Source organism: Rhinoraja longicauda, chromosome 11 (assembly GCF_053455715.1).
Source record: "Rhinoraja longicauda isolate Sanriku21f chromosome 11, sRhiLon1.1, whole genome shotgun sequence".
In the NCBI taxonomy this organism is placed as follows: domain Eukaryota; kingdom Metazoa; phylum Chordata; class Chondrichthyes; order Rajiformes; family Arhynchobatidae; genus Rhinoraja; species Rhinoraja longicauda.
This window is the reverse complement of record NC_135963.1, coordinates 21,912,928-21,932,092: the sequence shown is the minus strand read 5'-3', so window position 1 is coordinate 21,932,092 and position 19,165 is coordinate 21,912,928. Positions and strand designations below refer to the sequence as shown.

General features: G+C 39.7%; 1 protein-coding gene across 5 annotated transcripts in view; it reads left to right on the top strand.

Moving 5' to 3' along the window:
• The window catches only part of rnf220a (ring finger protein 220a), a 404,962-nt gene extending 391,249 nt beyond the window's left edge, over positions 1–13,713 (top strand). For all 5 annotated transcript variants that reach the window (XM_078408445.1, XM_078408442.1, XM_078408444.1 and 2 more), the window contains one exon: positions 11,415–13,713. In XM_078408445.1, coding sequence (XP_078264571.1) covers positions 11,415–11,486 — 72 coding nt within the window. In that variant the 3' untranslated portion in view covers positions 11,487–13,713. The remainder of the gene's footprint in view (positions 1–11,414) is intronic.
• Positions 13,714–19,165: the final 5,452 nt, after the last annotated feature.

Here is a 19,165-nt window from a genome sequence, read left to right as displayed (position 1 = left end):
CAAGGGAAGGAAATTAAAAATCAGGATGAGATGTATAGAGTGATGTCAGTAAAAGAGGCATGAAGTTATTAATTGGACTTGCAGTATAATGAATTGACTGCTGCATTACATGCTAAAGGTGGATTTGGGGATATGTTCCCAGAATATTGAATGAGATGGAGGACAAATGATTTGGAAGGGCACGGTAGCTGAACCTGGTTTGAAGGTTTGACGTTTAGCCAGTAGTGAACCTGACTCCTCAAGCAAGCCTTCATCACATAAGTAGTGAATGCTCATTTTCAAGGTTTAATGAATGTTGATTGCTTCGGGGAAGCGTCTTTATTATTCTGATATATTGTGGAAAGTAATAATGTTTGTAAATTATGATAAATTCACTCTTTTGCAGTGAATACGGCATTCATATATCTGGTCATGTTAAATAAAACATCAGTTGGTTTATAGCCTCAATCTCGGCCTGGCAGACTAAAAGTTCAATCTTTTTCTGTCCCCTTTTGAGATTTTGTAATCAATCTAACATAGACAAAGAGAATCATACTGTGACATGTGAAACAAGCTAGTTCAAAGTGACAGTGCTCTTTGTTCAATTTTTAGATCTCGCTATCACTTATTTATCTGTGTATTGTACACTTTTCTTGAAGACCAGGAGCCATGAGTAGCCAGTTGTCCAATGATTCAAGGTCTTATCTACATGATTTTATTTTCTTCAAGCAACTATAACAATGGAGAGTTTGAGCAATGTTTAGAGTTGATTTTGTACAGGGGGTTTGCCTCAAAACTGAAAAAATTAGCCCTAGATGCGTTGCAAAATCAAAGATGTGTATTTACTTGATCAATGTCATTCACTTGATGGGACTTGTTGATTTTGACCCACTTTGAAACCTGATCATAATCTGCTATCTGCTAAAACATATCCATTATTATTTCATTGTGGGCTAAACATGAATAAAGATATTTTGAACGGTAATTCTTTCTATTCAAGATTTTTAATGTTATATATATTCCTCAACAAATTAATGGGAGGGAGGAAGTGGATTTTTTTTTTCTTATTCTTACTTTCCTTGTGAAAACACAAATAAGTTTAAGAACGTATTGTGGAATTAAGTTTTTGATCACTATACAAAACGTGTGAGTCACACTAGCAAGCAGGTTGACACAAAAGCCGGTCCTTCAAAGTATTTTCAGGTTGTTGGTCCTTTGTGCTGTGAAAGATAGAAATGACCAGCTCATCAAAGAATCATTGTAATAATTCACATGGGCATTTATGCAGCAACGTAGTGCATGACTCAAAACTGAGCACCAAATAATATCCAGCCTAGTGATGCCTTAACTGTGAATGCTAATTTAAGACAGTTAAATTCCAGTAGTCACAACTGGTCTTCGGATAAAAGATAATGATACTGGATCAATTCAGCAGATTAGACAGCATCTGTGGAAGCAGACATAGTTAACATTGCAAGTCCTAGATTATTTGTCAGATAACAACATATTTAATTAACCCTGAGGACGCAAATCTCTATAATTTAACAAAAGGGTGACGTGTAGTGTTGGTTCGTAAATGTATTGAGCTAATTTATACTGGTACTGTCTGGATCACCAGGAGTGTAAAAGATCTGTTAACTCGGGATGAAAGATCCCACCGGGACACCAAAAAAATTACCATTCTAGTGAGGGACTGACAGCATCAACATCCATTGAACAAGGAGGTCAGTGGATCAGTTAGAGGCATGTGCCTTTGTTGAATTTCTAACCTGACATAAAGCACAGTTAAATCCCACAGCAAGCTGGATAATGCATTAGAAGCAGTCCTTGGCAACACATCCCTGATGAATTAAGCATCATTTAATGTTTCTGAGTGTTGACTTTCAAACTCTGGTGGATCCAGAAGTTAAGCAGAAACCTCTGCACTCAAACACTTTAATAAGTATGGGTTGAAAGGTTTTCAAGGTTTCAAGGTCAGTTTATTGTCACATGTACCAGTTAATGTACAGTGAAATTTGAGTTACCGTGCAGCCATACTAAGTGAAAAGCAACAAGACACACAACTACATAAAAGTTAACATAAACATCCACCACAGTGGATTCCTCATTCCTCACTGTGATGGAAGGCAATAAAGTTCAATCTTCTTTCTCTTGTTCTCCCACGGTCGGGGCAGTTGGGGCGATCGAAACTCCCGCATCGGGGCTGTTGAAACTCTCCGCGGCATGGAGCTCCCGAATCGGCCTCTTCTTACCACAGACCGCGGACTTCATGATGTTAAAGTCCACAGGCCCCACGGTTAGAGCTTCTATCTCCGGCAAAGGGATTGCAAGCTCCGCGATGTTAAAGTCCTACGGCTTGGAGCGCGGGTCGGTCACCAGGAAAGGCCGCCAACTCCATAATGTTAGGTCGCAGTGGGGACGGAGATATGATACAGAAAAAAATCGCATCTCCGTCGAAGTAAGAGATTGAAAAAAAAGGTTTCTCCCAACCCCCACCCCCCACATAAAACAAACCAAGGAACACTAAAACATACTTTTAACACATACTAAAAATAACAAAAAGAAAGGACAGACAGACTATTGGCGAGGCAGCCACACTGATTACCCCAAGTTAACCAGAAAGGAGGTGAGCATACTTAATCTTCAGTAATGTAAAATCAGATTACTCTCTGATACATTGGGAAAATTATTTAAAAGGCTGTTTCTTTTGGTGGATGAAACCATTTTTGGCACTATTATCAACAGCACTTTCGACCATAAAAAACATGAAATCTGTGCATTTCCAATATCCTCCTGACATGTCATTGCATCCGTCATCTGGGCTTGAGGCTGTAGAGCTTTGACAGTCTGGGGGCAGCTTGAATTGCAATAGTCATCTTAAAGTTTAAAGTCAAGTGCCACAATGCAAGTTTGCTAATTAACAAGAACAAGTTCCTTGCCCATGCCCTTTATAAGAGCATATTCACCATAAAATGTATTTAACTTTGTTTACAAGTCTGCACGAGTTGCCTTCATCCCTGAGGCTATTATGCTTTATTTTTCCAATATATTTCACACCTTGATTCTGGATTTTGTGTGCAGATCAGAGGAAGTTCTTTTATTCTAAACCATGAACTAAAATTATTTGGGTGTATTTTTGAAGAATTTACAGAATGGAAGGGAAAAAAGTGTTGCTGTTGGCTTTGATTATGCTGGTCCTTGTCCTCAATTCTACATTACTATCGGATGAATAATTTGGTTTATGCCCTCCAGCTTTGAATATGCTCAAAAATTCAAAATCTAAATGACTGGGTTAAAAAATTTCAGAGCTTTATAACTCTTACAGAAAATAAATTTTGCTTTGAATATGCTCAAAAATTCAAAATCTAAATGACTGGGTTAAAAAATTTCAGAGCTTTATAACTCTTACAGAAAATAAATTTAACTTCATCTTACATAACTATTCAGTCCCTTATTCTCATTTCTCTAAGCAGAAAAACTAGCCTCCCAGAAGCTATTATATCAACCTCTTTCATGTTTCAATTAGATATACAGCGCCCTCCATAATGTTTGGGACAAAGACCCATCATTTATTTATTTGCCTCCACAATTTGAGATTGGTAATAGAAAAAAATCACATGGTTAAAACGCACATTGTCAGATTTTATTTAAGGCCATTTTTATACATTTATGTTTCTCCATGTAGAAATTACAGCTGTATTCCCCGTTATGTGACCTACGGAAGTTGATGATCAGCTCCTTGGTCTTGGTGGTATTTAGGGACAGGTTGTTATCAGAGCACCAGTCCGCCAGATTCTGCACCTCCGCTCTGTAGTTTGTTTCAACACCATTGGTGATCAGCCCGATCACCGTTGTGTCGTCTGCAAACTTGACAATGGTGTTGGTGTCGAATGCAGGAACACAGTTGTGTGTGAAGAGGGAATAGAGCATGGGGCTCTAAAACTTAAATCCCACTAAAACTGTATTCTTGATCAGCCTTGAGGCTCCATATGTCACAGCCAAGATCCTAAATACTGGAACTCCCTCCCTAAATATCTTCAGTTTTTAACGTCTTTCCAACTTTATGATTCTTCTTAAAACTTTGATGGAGCAATTGGCCACTTACCTTAATGACTCTTTAAAAATAGATCCTCAGTTTTTGGTTGCAAACCCTTTTGATCTTGCAATATGTGATGTTGGTTGCCAGCAATTTGCAGTTCACAGTGATCAAGACAGTTTCATCTGGACTAGGTGTCAGTGATAATATTGGATTTCTATATCGGAGGACAATTAATTATTGAGTTTACCTGATTGAAAAGTCGCATTCTTTCCTGTAGTTAAAAATGTTAAAGGAAATCTATCAGCGTTCAGATATACCCTATTATTGACCTTTTGGTAAAATACTTCGGACTAAATAAATTCAGAGTATAAATCTATCTTGGCTGTTAGTAAAACTTGATTCATGACTTGTGGAAAGTGTGTCCAAAAAGAAAGCATGCTTGCTCTGCAGGAGAAGTTGTATTTTGCGAACTTGTGATTTATTAGAAAATGAATAGCCAGGTTTTCCCCAGTGAGCCCTTCTGTATTGCTTATAGGAAGTCCAGCGAGTGGCTAATCCGCTTCACTGCAATAACTCGTTTAACCTTGCTGTGTACAGAGTAACAAGACAGTAATAGTTTAAATTACAAATGGCAGAACTGAAGCCACACAGCTCGAAGCTACGGTGTTCTGGCCATATACATTCTGTTTATTTTGAAATGGACACCTAGTGTCTAATAGAATTTGAAATGAATGAGTATATTGATTTCTTCAAAATATTTTTGAGGTCGCACAAGCATTTTTCTCAAAATGTTTTGACCAAGAAAATATTTTCTTTGATTTATCCTGTCATACCATGCTTTAGGGATTAATAGATGTCTGTTCATAGGCCGTTATCAATACAAATCTTGATCTAATTGTTCCGAGACATGAAACAGAAACATTTATTCATTTCAGAGGAAGTGGCTTAACCCGCTGCACAGGGACTCAAAAACTCAATGCTATTTACTTATTGCAAATTTCTGTTTCCCTTCTTGCTATTTGTGCAATTGATGTTTGACCAAAATGTACCAATGCCTTTCCTGCAAGGTGATATTTTGCCTCTGTTATTTAATTGAGGTGAATAGTTTGGAACGGCTGGGCAGGAAAGGCCAGGAGGCTGCCGCAGACCCCAGTTCAAGATTTATATTGTATACTTAATATCAAACCTCGGTGGTGAATGTTTGAACAGTCCATGCAAATTTATGTTGACACACAGAAAACTCTTAAATTTGTTCATTTCTTGTCGGAGCATTCTAACTAAGAGTGCTCTCACAATCAACATTGAGAGCAAACAAGATTAACAAACCTGGTTGTCAAGTGAACTCAAACCTTTTCGGTTATTTTACTGATTACTTTGTTAATATTGATTTTTGGCATTGCAGTTAGTGGCTATTGTTCTTGCATTATCTCCCTTTGGCACTTTAGCTTCTGATAGTAGTTAGAGGTAACCACTCATTCTAATGACTGTTCACACCTTTTTGCTGTCACTTTCTTTGATAGATGAGCTAATGGTGGTAGATCATTTACTTGCTTTTTCAGACTCACTTGTCATCATTGTGAGAAGAAGCAAGGGCTGTGTGGGTCATTGAATTCCTCTTGACTATTAATAATTACTTGGAGTATAATATTTAGAGCTGTGTATATAGTGTTAACCCCATCGGGATAGGTTCTAATAGCTGCAGATTTGGGGTTTCAAGACAATATAAACTGTTTTGCTTTAAAAAAACACATAAGCCTTGTATAACACAAATTGCTTGAGTAACTCAGCGGGTTAGGTAGCATCCCTGGCGAACATGGGTAGGTGGCGTTTTGGGTCAGGACCCTTCTTTGCCGATTTAGTCTCAGTGCACCATTGGATCATTGGGGTATTAGGGACTCTTCTGGACAGAGGTGATGGTAACAAGAGGGACAGATTGCACCTCAACAGAAAGGGGACAAATATCTTGGCACAAAGGTTTGCAAATGCTACAGGGAGTGATGGGGGGGGGGATTTAAAATACATTAGCAGGGGAGGGCATCCAAAGCAGCAGGGTTGCAGGTCAGAGGCAGAAGTCAACAACAGCAGGTTCAGTAGATACGACGGGCAGGAACATGGCAGGGAGTTAGGAAAGTCGATTGGATTAAATTTCTTTTTTTTCCCGGGAAGGCAGATGAATTCAAGGCGTGGGGCATCATGGCCATTACAAAAATCTGGCTACAAAAGGGACAGGACCAGTAGCTTAATGTTCCAGGGTACAGGTGCTACAGGCAAGATAGAGTTGGGAGTCAAAGAGGAGGGGAGTTACTTTACTGATTAAGGAAAATGCCACAGCATTATTCTGAGATGCCAATAATGAGGGATCATCCAGAAAGGCTGTATTGGTGGAGTTGAAAAATTTAATGGGGACTAGACGGGTGTGCACCCGTTGGGTGCAAATCTCTGCTGCGGGCGGTCTTGAGGGAGGGGGATCAGGGGAGAGAGGGGATAAGCGGGGTTGAGGAGGGATGTAGTGGGTGAGGGGGGGAGGAGGAGGGATAAGTGGAGTTCAGGGGGCCGGGTGAGTGGGGGGATGAGGGGGGATGGAGTGGGTGCTGGACCAATGCAGGAGAAGTTTGGGCCCAACGGGTCTGGGGAGTGTTTCCCGGGGCCGTGGGCGGAATCTGGTGGCGGGCGGGGAGTGTCCCCCAGGGCCGTGCCGGGCCCAGCAACCCTACCGATCCTTGGACCTGTTGGCGGATGGGGAGCGAACCCGGGGCTGGGGGCGGGCGAGGGGGGAGAGGGGAAAGCCACTGACCTCGGCCCTGTTTCTCCTGTGGGCCACTCCTGCGGGGCGGGCAACTCTCCCGCAACTGACGATCCTGCGGGCCTGGCAACCCGTTGCCGGGCAGGGAGTGTCCCCCGGGGCCGTTATCTTTCAGTTATTTCTTTTTAATTACTTTGCAAAAAAAATTATACACCTGTTTTCGCATTTTTATTGTGGGGTATTGTGTGTAGATTGATGATTTAAAAAAAAAAATCATCCATTTAAAAATATGGTTGTAACGTAGCAAAATGTGGAAAAAGTGAAGGGGTCTGAATACTTTCTGAATGCACTGTATAAGACCAATTTGAATGAAAGTTGGATGAATGTGTCCCCAGGACAAAGGTGAGTAAGGTGGTGCTAAAATTGTCACGTTATCGTGCACCGTTTTTTTGTGGATGAAAACCGCACAAAGAAACAACCGCACAAAGAAACAAAGACGCTAACATACGGAACAAACAAGATGAGAGTTTTAGTAATCTAATAATAGATAGATAGATAGATCACCTTGTTATGATTGAACTATAACCCTCTAAATATCAACAGGAATTAGAGGAACAATTAGAGGATTGCTGTACGAATAATAGGGTTGTCAAACTAGGGGAATTCAATTTCCCTAATATAGACCGGGACTACCATAGTGTCAAGGGCGTCGATGGTGTGGAACTTGTCAAATGCGTTGAGAGTTTCCTCAGGCAATATATAGAGACCCCTACAAAGCAAAGGGCGAAGCTTGGTCAACTCATAGGAAATAGAACAGGGCAGGGGGTTGAGGTGTCAGTGGGCGAGCACTTTAGGACCAGCGATCACAGTTCTATTATATTTTTCCTCTCTTTTTACCATGGAGAAAAACATGAAGACAAGGGAATTAGGGAAAGTTAACGGTGATGTCTTGTGGATAGAATGTATTGCTGGAAGTCTGAAGTAGAAAATCCTGAAAATATTCAGCAGGTTTAGCAGCATCAGTGGAAATAAAGCACGGTGTTTTTTTTACCTGAATCATTAATACTTTTTCTGCCTGACCTGAATGTTTCCAGCATGTTCCCTTCTTAAACCCAAGTTTTGTTTATCTTCTGAGCTTTGTTAACCAATGCTTTCTATTTTAATGTTTACTTGTCTCACACCTTTTAAAAAAAGAACAGTGATCATCATATCGTAAGTTGCAGTGTGCAAATATGAATCCACATCCATGTGCAAATAGGAATGCAATACCATGAAGATTATAGAGACTGCAGATGCTGGAATCTGGAACAATAAACCAGGGCCGTCTTTACAGCATTATGGGCCCCGGGCAAAGCAGTGTACTGGGGCCCCTACGACAACTACTCACAGGAATAAAAATGTAAATGGTCGATAAAATGGGGCCTCTATGCTCGTGGGGCCCCATGCGTTAAGACGGCCCTGCAACAAACAACTTGCTGGAGAAATTCAGCACGTTAAGCATCATCTGTGGATGGAATGGACCATTCCAACAGGTTATTTGTCATATAGGCTACAACCCAATTCTGTTTGCAGCACTTTAGGAAGAACATGAAGGTTCTAGTGAGGTGGTGTGATAGTACTTGTAAAATGATTCCTGGGATTAAAGATTTCGGCTATAGGACAAGACTGGAAATCTTCAAGTTGTTCTCCTTGGATTAAAAAGGTTGAGAGGAGATTTGATTGGGAAGTGTAAGAGCATCATGGTGTAAGATGAGGTAGATGACAATTTGCCGCAAATGTTAATGCTAGGGCCACGTCACACAGACCATCTGTGGGGAGGGAAGAGCAATTGCTGATATTTTGAGTTTCGTGATCAGAAATGTGACCATTCCTATCCTTCCACAGATGCCTATTTTGCTTCAGTAGTTTACACCCTAGCAGTATGAACATTGACTTCTCTAACTTCAGATAGTCCCTGCTTTCCCTCTCTATCCCCTCCCCCTTCCCAGTTCTCCCACTAGTCTTCCTATCTCCGACTACATTCTATCTTTGTCCCGCCCCTGACACTATTCTGAAGAAGGGTCTCGACCCGAAACGTCACCCATTCCTTCTCTCCCGAGATGCTGCCTGACCCGCTGCGTTACTCCAGCATTTTGCGTCTACCTTCCACAGATGCCGCCTGACCTGTTGAGTTTCTCCAGTAAATTGTTTTCTTTACTCTAGAATCCAACATCTGTGGGCTCTTGTGTCTCCATTCAGAAAGCAGAAAGCTTTAACATTTTCTCTCATCTATAAATGATTAGACGACGTTTTTGTCAAATAAATAATAGGTGTAAGGTTTGTTTAATTAAAAAATTGATCCATGGCTAACTGAGTGGATTTTCAGATTTTTATAAAAATGTGATAAAATCCAGTTTTGGGTAATCCTGATGCTTGCTATACATTGTTAATGCATTGAAATGTTAATAGTTTATGACAATTTATATGCCATTCACTCTAGGCATTCGCAGTAGGTATTCACTCTGAGCATGCAAGCATCATCCTCATGCATGCAGTGTTAGTAATGTCACTATATTTCTATATAGTGTGTATATAGAGTAAAGTGTGCATTATCTGATTCTATGCCTAATTTATGGTAGATTTGTGCTTTGCCTTTTGTATATCTTCATTCTAAAATGATTTTGAGACATTATTTTTTGCAAATAAATCCTTTTTAGCATCCTTTTTAAATTATCACCAACAATCCAACTGGTCTTGTATAGGATTCCATTTTTAAGCTGGCAATAACCAGTTTGATCTATTTGTGCAAACAATATAAATAATTAAATGTAATCACTGTCGCCTTTCTTTGTAGGTTTTAAAATAGATTTACTCCATTTTGTGCACTCACTGGAGATTTATATTAAATGCAGTTCATGATGGCACAAAAGAATTTATATACAGCTTACTTTAATGACATTTTGGATCAGTGTTCCATTCATAGCAGGTGCTGGTAGATAAATGAGTTATAGGTTATAAGTTGTTTTGCATCTGAAACAATAAAGGGTGGTCTGAGAAATTACTTCAGCCAGAAGTTACGTAATTTTGGATCAAAAATCATTTATAGGCATTCTATCTATTGAAAATAATACTGTAAAATTGGAATGTTATTGCAGTCAGTAGAGCTCTGACTGCAATAACACTGACTCTGTGCCGACCAGTGATCACCCCGTACACTAACCTACACACACTAGGGATAATTTTACCATTTACCGAAGCCAATTAACCTACAAACCTCAACATCTTTGGAGTGTGCGAAGAAACTGGAGCACTCGGAGAAAACCCAAGCAGTCACAGGGAGAACGTACAAACTCTGTACAGACAGCACCCGTGGTCAGGGTCAAACCCGAGTCTCTGGTGCAGTAAAGCAGCAATTTTACCATTATGTCACTGTGCTGCCGCTAAAACATCACAAGTAAACTGTAAGAAAGTAGTATATGTACAAAGTATCATCTGACTGCTCCCTTCCTCTTTTGTACATTTAAATGTGTTCTGGAAAGGAGTTTTAACTTAAGAATCGCTATAAAAACAGATTTCTTTCTCTCTTCACTTTAGTTCATTATAATGTGCTCTGAGGTACAGTGAAAAGCTTTTGTTGCGTGCTATCCAGTCAGCCGAAAGACAATACATGATTACAATCGAGCCATTTACAGTGTACATGATAAGGGAATAACGTTTAGTACAAGGTAAAGCCAGCAAAGTCCGATCAGGGATAGTCCAAGGGTCACCCGTGAGGTAGCTAGTAGTTCAGCACTGCTCTCTGGTTGTGGTAGGATGGTTCAGTTGCTGTGATGCATCCTGATAAAATGCTTTCTATGGTGCATCCGTAGAAGTTGGTGACATTTGTAGGGGACATGCCGAACTTCCTAAGCTTTCTAAGGAAGTACAGGCGTTGTTGTGCTTTCTTGGTCGTTGCTTCAATATGGGTAGTCCAGGAGATGTTGTTGGTGATATTGACTCCTAGGAATTTGATGTTTTCAACCATCTCTACTTCGGCACTTTCAATGCGAACTTTGGTATGTGTAGCGCTTTGCATCCAGTTGTCGATCTTTATCTCCTTGGTCTTGCTGACATCGAGACAAACTGTGTTGGCCCGACACCAGGCCACGAGGTTCTCGATCTCCTTCCTATACTCCGTCTCGTCATTATTATAGAAGTGGCCAGGGTGAAACCTATGCATTTTCAGCCAATTTCATTGAAAGCAGTGAACTGGCATGAAAACCAAAACTCATCATAAAATAAGTTGGTGCCTTTTCAAGTTGTCACAATGTGAAACTGTGTCACTTGCAGTTATATACAGCAAAGACTCTTGATTGAAGAAGTTCTATGTGCTGAAAAGTGATCAGAAGTAGAACTTATTTTTTAATGTAGGGGAAAACGAGGACATTTTTTTAAAAAGAGAAAATATTTTCAGGAAGCCAATTTTCAAAATTGTTGTAATGTGGCAAAAGGTTTGAAATTATGGTACTTATTCTGTCAATAAATATTTACAGATATTAAGACAGAGACATAAAAAATCTCAGATTACTTCTAGCGGCTAAATGTCCAAATTAATACGGGAAGGAAGAGTAATAAGAAATTGTTGTTATATGAAATTTGTGTGTTAAATTTTGATTTTTTTAAATTTTATTGTAGGGTGCCAAAAAGCTCTGCCCTCAGTGCAACACCATCACATCCCCTGGAGATCTCAGGCGTGTGTATTTGTGAAGGAGTGGGATGCGAATGAAAGACCACACTTATCCTGAGGTCTAGTTAGACACAATGCCTCACAGCAGGAAGAGGACCATGGACAATTGTGGGGTAGCACCAAAAAAATGAACAAATATTCCATTTTTGTTTTTCTCTTAAATGTTTGGAAGAAGAGAAGCAACCCGATCCAGGAGGAAAACTTGGTAATCCTGTTAGTTGTATTAAAAAAAAAAAAGGATTCCTAATACCCATCCGAGTTTTATCAGATGATTGATACTCATACACACAAGCTCCTCCCTAATCCTGGTACCGGAACCTACGTCTACTTGAAGACATTCTGGGCTGTACATTGTGAATGGACCTGTACTGTGTTCTCTTGTGGTGTTATAGTGACAAAAAAAAAACAAAAGATGAAGCACATGTAATATAAATTATGTATGTTTACACCATTGATTGTGTATAAATGGAATAGACTTATGAACAGTGCATACTAATAAGTCCTCAATCATTTTGAGAGAAAAAAAAGAAAAGTGATATGCATTAAACCTATAGTATTTTTACCCAGGCTGTCTAAAGATTTAAATATCTTGAGCTGATGGTTAAAAATGAATCTGGTTTAATGAATAATTTGTGGTGTATATTTCTCATTCAGAGTAAAGTAACAGCTTTGGTAATGGCTGTAATACTACCCATAACTTAAATGCTAAATGATGTAGACAAGTTGGCTTGTCTTAGTTGTAACAAATGGGCTGCTTGTACTAGGAGCCTGACCCGTTTTAACTATCAGGCAGCCGCAGCAGCAGCAGTCCACTGAGGGAGAGCCAGGGTAAGCCCTGTGTCGCAGCCACAGTGTACTCCCTGAACTGTAAGCTGTGTTTGTTCTTGTGGACCAGCGTTGTGCTGTGTGTCTCAGTTGTACCAGAATATGTAACCAGTTATAATGTTTGTTATTCATGTGAAAATTCCTGGAATATACTCAAGAATTTGAAGGTAGATTTTGAAAGGGATGCAGAGCTTTTGTGATTCATGGTTGTCTGCAACAATTGGCAATACTGCCCCTCACAACAAATGTAACTGAATTGGCTTCATCCACTGTTTCTGAAAACCTTTCCGGTGTTACCAATTGTTAAAGTTTGTATAGCCCATCATTATAAGTCACCCAGTTTAGTGTTGTGTCTTGTTAATAAGGTGGTTAGACTTTGGTTCCTGATTCTCTTCTGTATCACATTTATGCTACATTCTGGGACGATCACGAAAACGTGCAGCTCGCAAATACATAAAAAATGCTTGACTCCCAAGGAACAGATTATAAAGCCAGTGGAAGAACTGAGGTCCACTCAATTCGTTACAAAATCACTTGTGGGCAATGACAACCCACAGGTCTAAAAATAAACAAAATATTACAGAATTATTATAGAATTTGACCTTTGATGTAAACGAATCTCCTGGCCAGAGAGGCCTACATGATGAAATTTAAATGTAACCACCTTTTTTGAAGTTGGTTGGACATTGTTGCAATTCCTTACATGTTTAGTTCCTTTCTTTCTCTATAATGACCAGTTGCTGTTTTTATGTATCCAGACATCCCATGAGCACTGGCTTTTTTTCAAACAATTGTCGCCACAGTTCATGTAATATGGGTTTAATGAACAAAGCTTGAAGTATCCATTAACACTGGCATTTGCTAATAAAATATTCAGAGTCCTTGCAAAATAATTTGTGGTTGTCTGTGCCAGTACAGAAGCAAATTATTTAATAATAAGGTATCTTCTAGTTTGCACATTGTATGGTGTTTATTCCAAGGGATTTTTAAAGAAAATCATGTGGCCTATTTTGCACGATCACCACAATGCAAATAGGTTTTAGACCATTATTTGACTAAAAATATTAATAGTGTTAAATTTGGACATTCCATGGCATAAGTGACCATTTAAATTTCAATCTATCAAACAAGATGGAATTGTCTCCGTTAAATTTTGGGGTATAAAGTCAAATGAAGGCAGTAGTGCTGAGCTAGAAGCTCCATATGAAACTGTTAAAACTGATGCTAATGTAAAACCTATTAGACGTCTGACCAGATCCTCATTGACCACATATCAAGGCTTGCAAACTCAAATATTAAAGAAGGAAGAAATACAATCATTACAATAGGCACTAGGTGCCATTTTCTTAAAAAAATATACAGATCATTCTGGCTTTATTAATTTTCAGTGCATCTCCTTGTTACAGCCCAAAATAATGGACATTTGGGGGGGGGGGGGGGGGGGGGTAGCATAAAAGTAAAGGGATAGCACTCCAGGGATACCAGTGTGGTTTGCATAGTTTTCACAATTATTAATTTCCTGTGAATGAGCTGAATTCATAGCAATGAATTGGTAGCATCATCAAGTAATAATAATTTGTTATTTTATTTAAGTTCCTGACAAGTGTTTGGGCCTTTAGCCTCATAACATTAGCTGTACGCTTTTGCTAAAATGGAAATGGTTCCTCATAATTTTCTTTCATTCCATTTCTGGTTCTGAAAATGAAAACATTCCTGGGGAAAAAACACATCACATTAGGAAATGCTGCTGTTCACATCCTCCGCTGAGTTTCTTTGGTGCAAAGTCTGGTCCTTATTTCCATGATCTGTAATTCACAGATCAAGTGAATGATTCACTAATGAGAAAAATGGCTGGGCGTTTTAAATTTTGCTCCAGTGTTATTTGGTAATTGAGTATATGGCCTCTTTATTTTTGTTTTTTTTTCACCTTTCTGCCTTGCACTATTTGTAACTATGAGGAGCTATATGGAATAAAACAGTGCAACTAATCCTAAGGTTTACCCTCTATCCCTGCAGAGAAGAAACATGCATGTTTTTCTTCATTGTTTGCTCTAGGCAGAGCCAGTATGAAAACAAGAATTAGCCAAATATGGAAATCCAGTTTTCTTTTAAGGCAGATTTAGCAGAAGTAATTCTTCTGTCTTGGTAAGGAACGTTATCTGGTTTTGCCTGTTTTTAAATTTGTGAAGAGTAGATTACAGTTGATAGGATGTAAATGGCCATAAAATTCTGTGGTGTTCTAGATTCTAAAACATGGGTTGTGAGCATCTACAAAGTAACGTGATCTTCTGATGTTCAGTAAATACAAAATGGTCCTTGCATTCAATCCTTAGAATTTATGTTTATTTTCTACACTGATTGAATTCCTCAATGCTAGTAAGGGGCTTAAAGGTGGATATTGCACGAGAGGGGCCTACACACTAAGAAAAGATGCATCACTTTAGGTTATCTTGTTCTTCCACTTTTTTTTCTTTATTGAAGCACCGTGTTTCCATCATTTTTGATGTTGCATCTGACTTCATTATATATGGTGCCACAGCTAACGAAATCTCACAAAGTCCTCTGCTATTAAGATAGAGATTTTCTAAAACGTAAGTCCTTTGTGTAAAACTTCCAGTTCAAACTGCAGATCTAAGAGCATAGCTGATTTCTGTTGTGCATCATAAATCTTTTCTAGCCAGGCATGTTATGATATTTGTCGCATCTATCAAATTACTTTCCCCAGTGATCTGCAATCAGCATTCACAAGACTTGATTCAAATGATCATGAAGAAGAATTTGACTGTATTAGTTCCTTATTAGCACCATAATTTCTGAAGAACTGCTTAACCTCAATCTATTCATTGCCAGAACATGTAAAGAATCAACCCTAGCAAATTATTTTAAGAGATAGGTGCCCCTTGGATCTGAAGAGTTAAAACTAATATGAGTTAAATTTTAACTGGTCGATATATTGATCCACTTTAATCTGTGCTTGCAGCTGTTTCTTCCCTTCTCTTTAACAATCCCCCATCCCTACCAAATGAATATGAACGACGTGAGAAAAGGTCAGATTTTTGTGCCAATTGCACAATAACGGAACTTTGAATAACAATGCCAGTTTGTACGGATGCAAAATAAAACCAAATCCACACCACCAAACTTAGTTCTCTATTACTTGGATGTACATGACGTTTATTAAAGGTAGATTAATGCAGGGCTTTGTTTCCTACTACCCATCTTTTGCAGTTCCTCTAACAGTGAAACAAACTGATGACATTGGGTGCGAAGACCACAGATTTTTCCGCAAAGTTGACTTAAGAACTCCTGTGTCCAAAATAAAGGTTAAATTTTATGACAAAGTAATTTTTATGTGGTGTGACATGCTTAGTGTGGATTGAGATGAGACGTTTCTACTACAATTTGATCACTATCCCTCTGTCCCAATATTTCTTTCTTAGGATCCTCTCGGCAACATCCCAAAACAGATGAATAAGGCTAATGTCCTTTCACTATAGTTTGGCTTGCTAACACAATTGTTCATCCATTCAGAACAGGCATTTTTCCTGCTTTCTTTCCCTTTTATAACATCTCCCAGAAGGAAATAGGTATTTGGGGGGGGGGGAGCTGAACAAGTTCAAATTGTGATTTCATATATTTTCCTTGTGACTAGGAGGCCATTCATCCCATTAAGTTTATCCCAGCTCTCAGAGCAAATCCATCAATCCCATTCTCCAACTTTCCTGCAACCCTGATTGCCACTCTTTGTTAATTCATTGATTCTCCAATGCATCAACTATATCTTTAAGTTGATTCCTATTTAATGTTGCAACTCTGCTTGAGTCCTAATTAAATGCCGGGTTTTTATTAGCCAGAGGTGGACTTCATGCAGCTGATGATACAGCAGCCTATTTGAGGATCCTGAAGATCTAACAAAGAAGTGAACTGTGGAATGAGCAAAATAAGGCCAAAGATGTAACACGTTAGAACTGCATTTTTGTGAGTGCTTCCTTCCTTCCCATCTCCCCCATTGAACATTTAAATAGCAGGACTGCTTTGTGGGTAGAAAAGGATACTGTAAGGTTGAGTGATTTAACCACCTTCTGTCTGGTTTGCAAATGTAAAATTGACGCATTCTGTGCTTGACGTTGGCATAGACCAAAAGCCTTTTATTGTAGAATTTGCGCTTTGTGTCTCCGTGTGAAGCCTGTACCTTAAAGTATTGGATTTCTGAGTCTTGCTGTTGAAATACTTGTAAAGAAAATAATAAATTTTTTGTAACTCACCATATATAAATGAGTAACGAGAGATTCTTTGTATGATGTAAATTCCAGAGCAAAATAAACGTGTTTACTATCAGCAGAAGCAAGAAAATTTATATTTAGAGCTACTTCTCATTTAGAGGTAGTGTAAAACTAAGTAGTGAAGGTCACTTGCATGAGATTTTTATTTTAAAATAATTGAAAAGGCAACAAGTTCTTGGTCTCTTTTCAGACTTCAGTGTTTAGCAAATCAGTGCAAACCACATCCAAGTATTTAACATTTTCAGGGTTTATTCCCACCATCAGGCACGTGGAAATTAGAAAACAGATAGCTGTGTAATGATTTACAGTTCAAAATGAGTTGTATTTAAACAGTGCCTTTATTAAAGTGAAATGGCAGTGCACTTCATAGGGCAGTAATTAGACAAAAATCAACACTGTTGAAGTCACTCCAAGATGATCATGAGTGCTTTGTCATATGTCCTGAAACAGAACAATGACATTCTGAACAACTAAAGAAAAAACAAACAATAATAGCAAAAGGACAAAAACAATCCCCCCCAAGTGAAGGAAGGAACTGCAGATGCTGGTTTAAATCGAAGGTGGACACAAAACGTTGGAGCAACTCAGCGGGACAGGCAGCATCTCTGGAGAGAAGGAATGGGTGACGTTTCGGATCGAGACCCTTCTTCAGACTTATGTCAGGGGAGTGGGTGGGACAAAGATAGAATGTAGTCGGAGACAGTAAGACTGGTGGGAGAACTGGGAAGGGGAGGGGAGAGAGGGAAAGCAAAGGGCAATTTGAAGTTAGAGAAGTCAATGTTCATATCGCTGGGGTGTAAACTACCCAAGCGAAGTATGAGGTGCTGTTCCTCCAATTTGCCCTGGGCCTCACTCTGACAATGGAGGAGGCCGAGGACAGAATGGTCAGATTGGGAATGGGAGGGGGAGTTGAAGTGCTGAGCCACCGGGAGATCAGCTAGGTTAAGATGGACTGAGCGGAGGTGTTCAGCGAAACGATCGCCGAGCCTGCGCTTGGTCTTGCCGATGTAGAGAAGTTGACACCTGGAACAGCTGATACAGTAGATGAGGTTGGAGGACGTGCAAGTGAACCTCTGCCTCACCTGGAAAGACTGGGCCCTTGGATGGAGTCGGGGGGGGGGAGAGGTAAAGGGATAGCTGTTGCATCTCCTGCGGTTGTAGGGGAAAGTACCTGGGGAGGGAGTGGTTTGGGTGAGAAGGGACGAGTTGACCAGGGAGTTTCAGAGGGAACAGTCTCTGGAAAGCAGCAAGGGGTGGAGATTGGAAGATGTGGCCAGTAGTGGGATCCCATTGGAGGTGGCGAAAATATTGGAAGATTATATGCGATGGCTGATGGACTGGAAGTTGAGAACAAAGGGGACTCTGTCTTTGTTACAAATGGGGGAGGGGGAGCAAGTGCGGAGCCGTGGGATATCGAGGAGACCCTAGAGAGAGCCTCATCTATAAACCCCATTTCCGAAAGAATGAGGACATCTCCGGTGCCATGGTATGGAAAACCTCATCCATGGGCGCAGATGTGGCGTAGAATGAGGAATTGGGAGTAGGGGATAGAGTCTTTACAGGAAGCAGGGTGGGGAAAAAAAGTGTAGTCTAGATAGCTATGGGAGTCAGTACGTCTGTAGTAGATGTCGGTCAATAGTCTACAGTTTTCAAGCTCCTATATCTTCCCGTAGGCAGGAATGAAAAGAAGTGTGTCAAGGGTGGCGTGGCTCTCTAATAATGCTAGGTGTCATTTTGAGGCAACAACTCCTGTACATCCCTTTGATGGTGGGGAGGTCAATACCCGTGACGGACTGGGCAGTGTTCGCTGCTTTTTGCAATCTTCTTCGTTCCTCGATGTTAGAGTTGCCAAACCAGGCCATGATACAACAAATCAATATGGTCTCTACTACTCTAGAAGTCCAAGAGAATGTTCATCGACATACCGAAACTGGTGTAGTTGTAAAGACAGGTTTTGAGAAGTACTTTAATGGTGGAGAGAGGCAGGCAAAAAGAAGTTTAAAGAGGGATCTTCAGAGCATTGGTCCTATACAACTGAAAGGGAAGCCAGAAATAGCAAGTGTTTGAAATTACAGGGAAATAGAGGGAAAAAATGAATGCAAAAGCGAGAATTTTTATATTTGAGGGTTTGAATTAAAAAGAAAATGGGGTTTATCTTCCTGTGGAATGCTATAACTGAAAGGTGAATGCAACAAACCAATCATTTTGAAATTGCTCTGAAATGATCCACGACCTGTGTGTTAGATGGTGCTGTCAGCTGCCAATTCATTCGTGATGTGATCTTCAGCATGTAGCTCTTAACGGGCCACCTGTTTACTGAATGAATGGACTTGGCCATCTGTCCATTCAATTCTGCTATAAAATTGTAATCTACCCAAATACTAGTTGGTCTGGTGCAGATTTTGGGGGCAAAACAACACACTTGTTTCACATTGTTCTTCCAGACTGCATTGATAAACTGAAGAGCTGGATATTCTAAAATAAGTTTTATTTGTATGTTTTGAGCTGCTAAAATGTTCAAGGCAGAACTCCTTTGGAACAAATATGATTTAAATATGTATGATACATTATGAATCATGAATTTTTCTCAA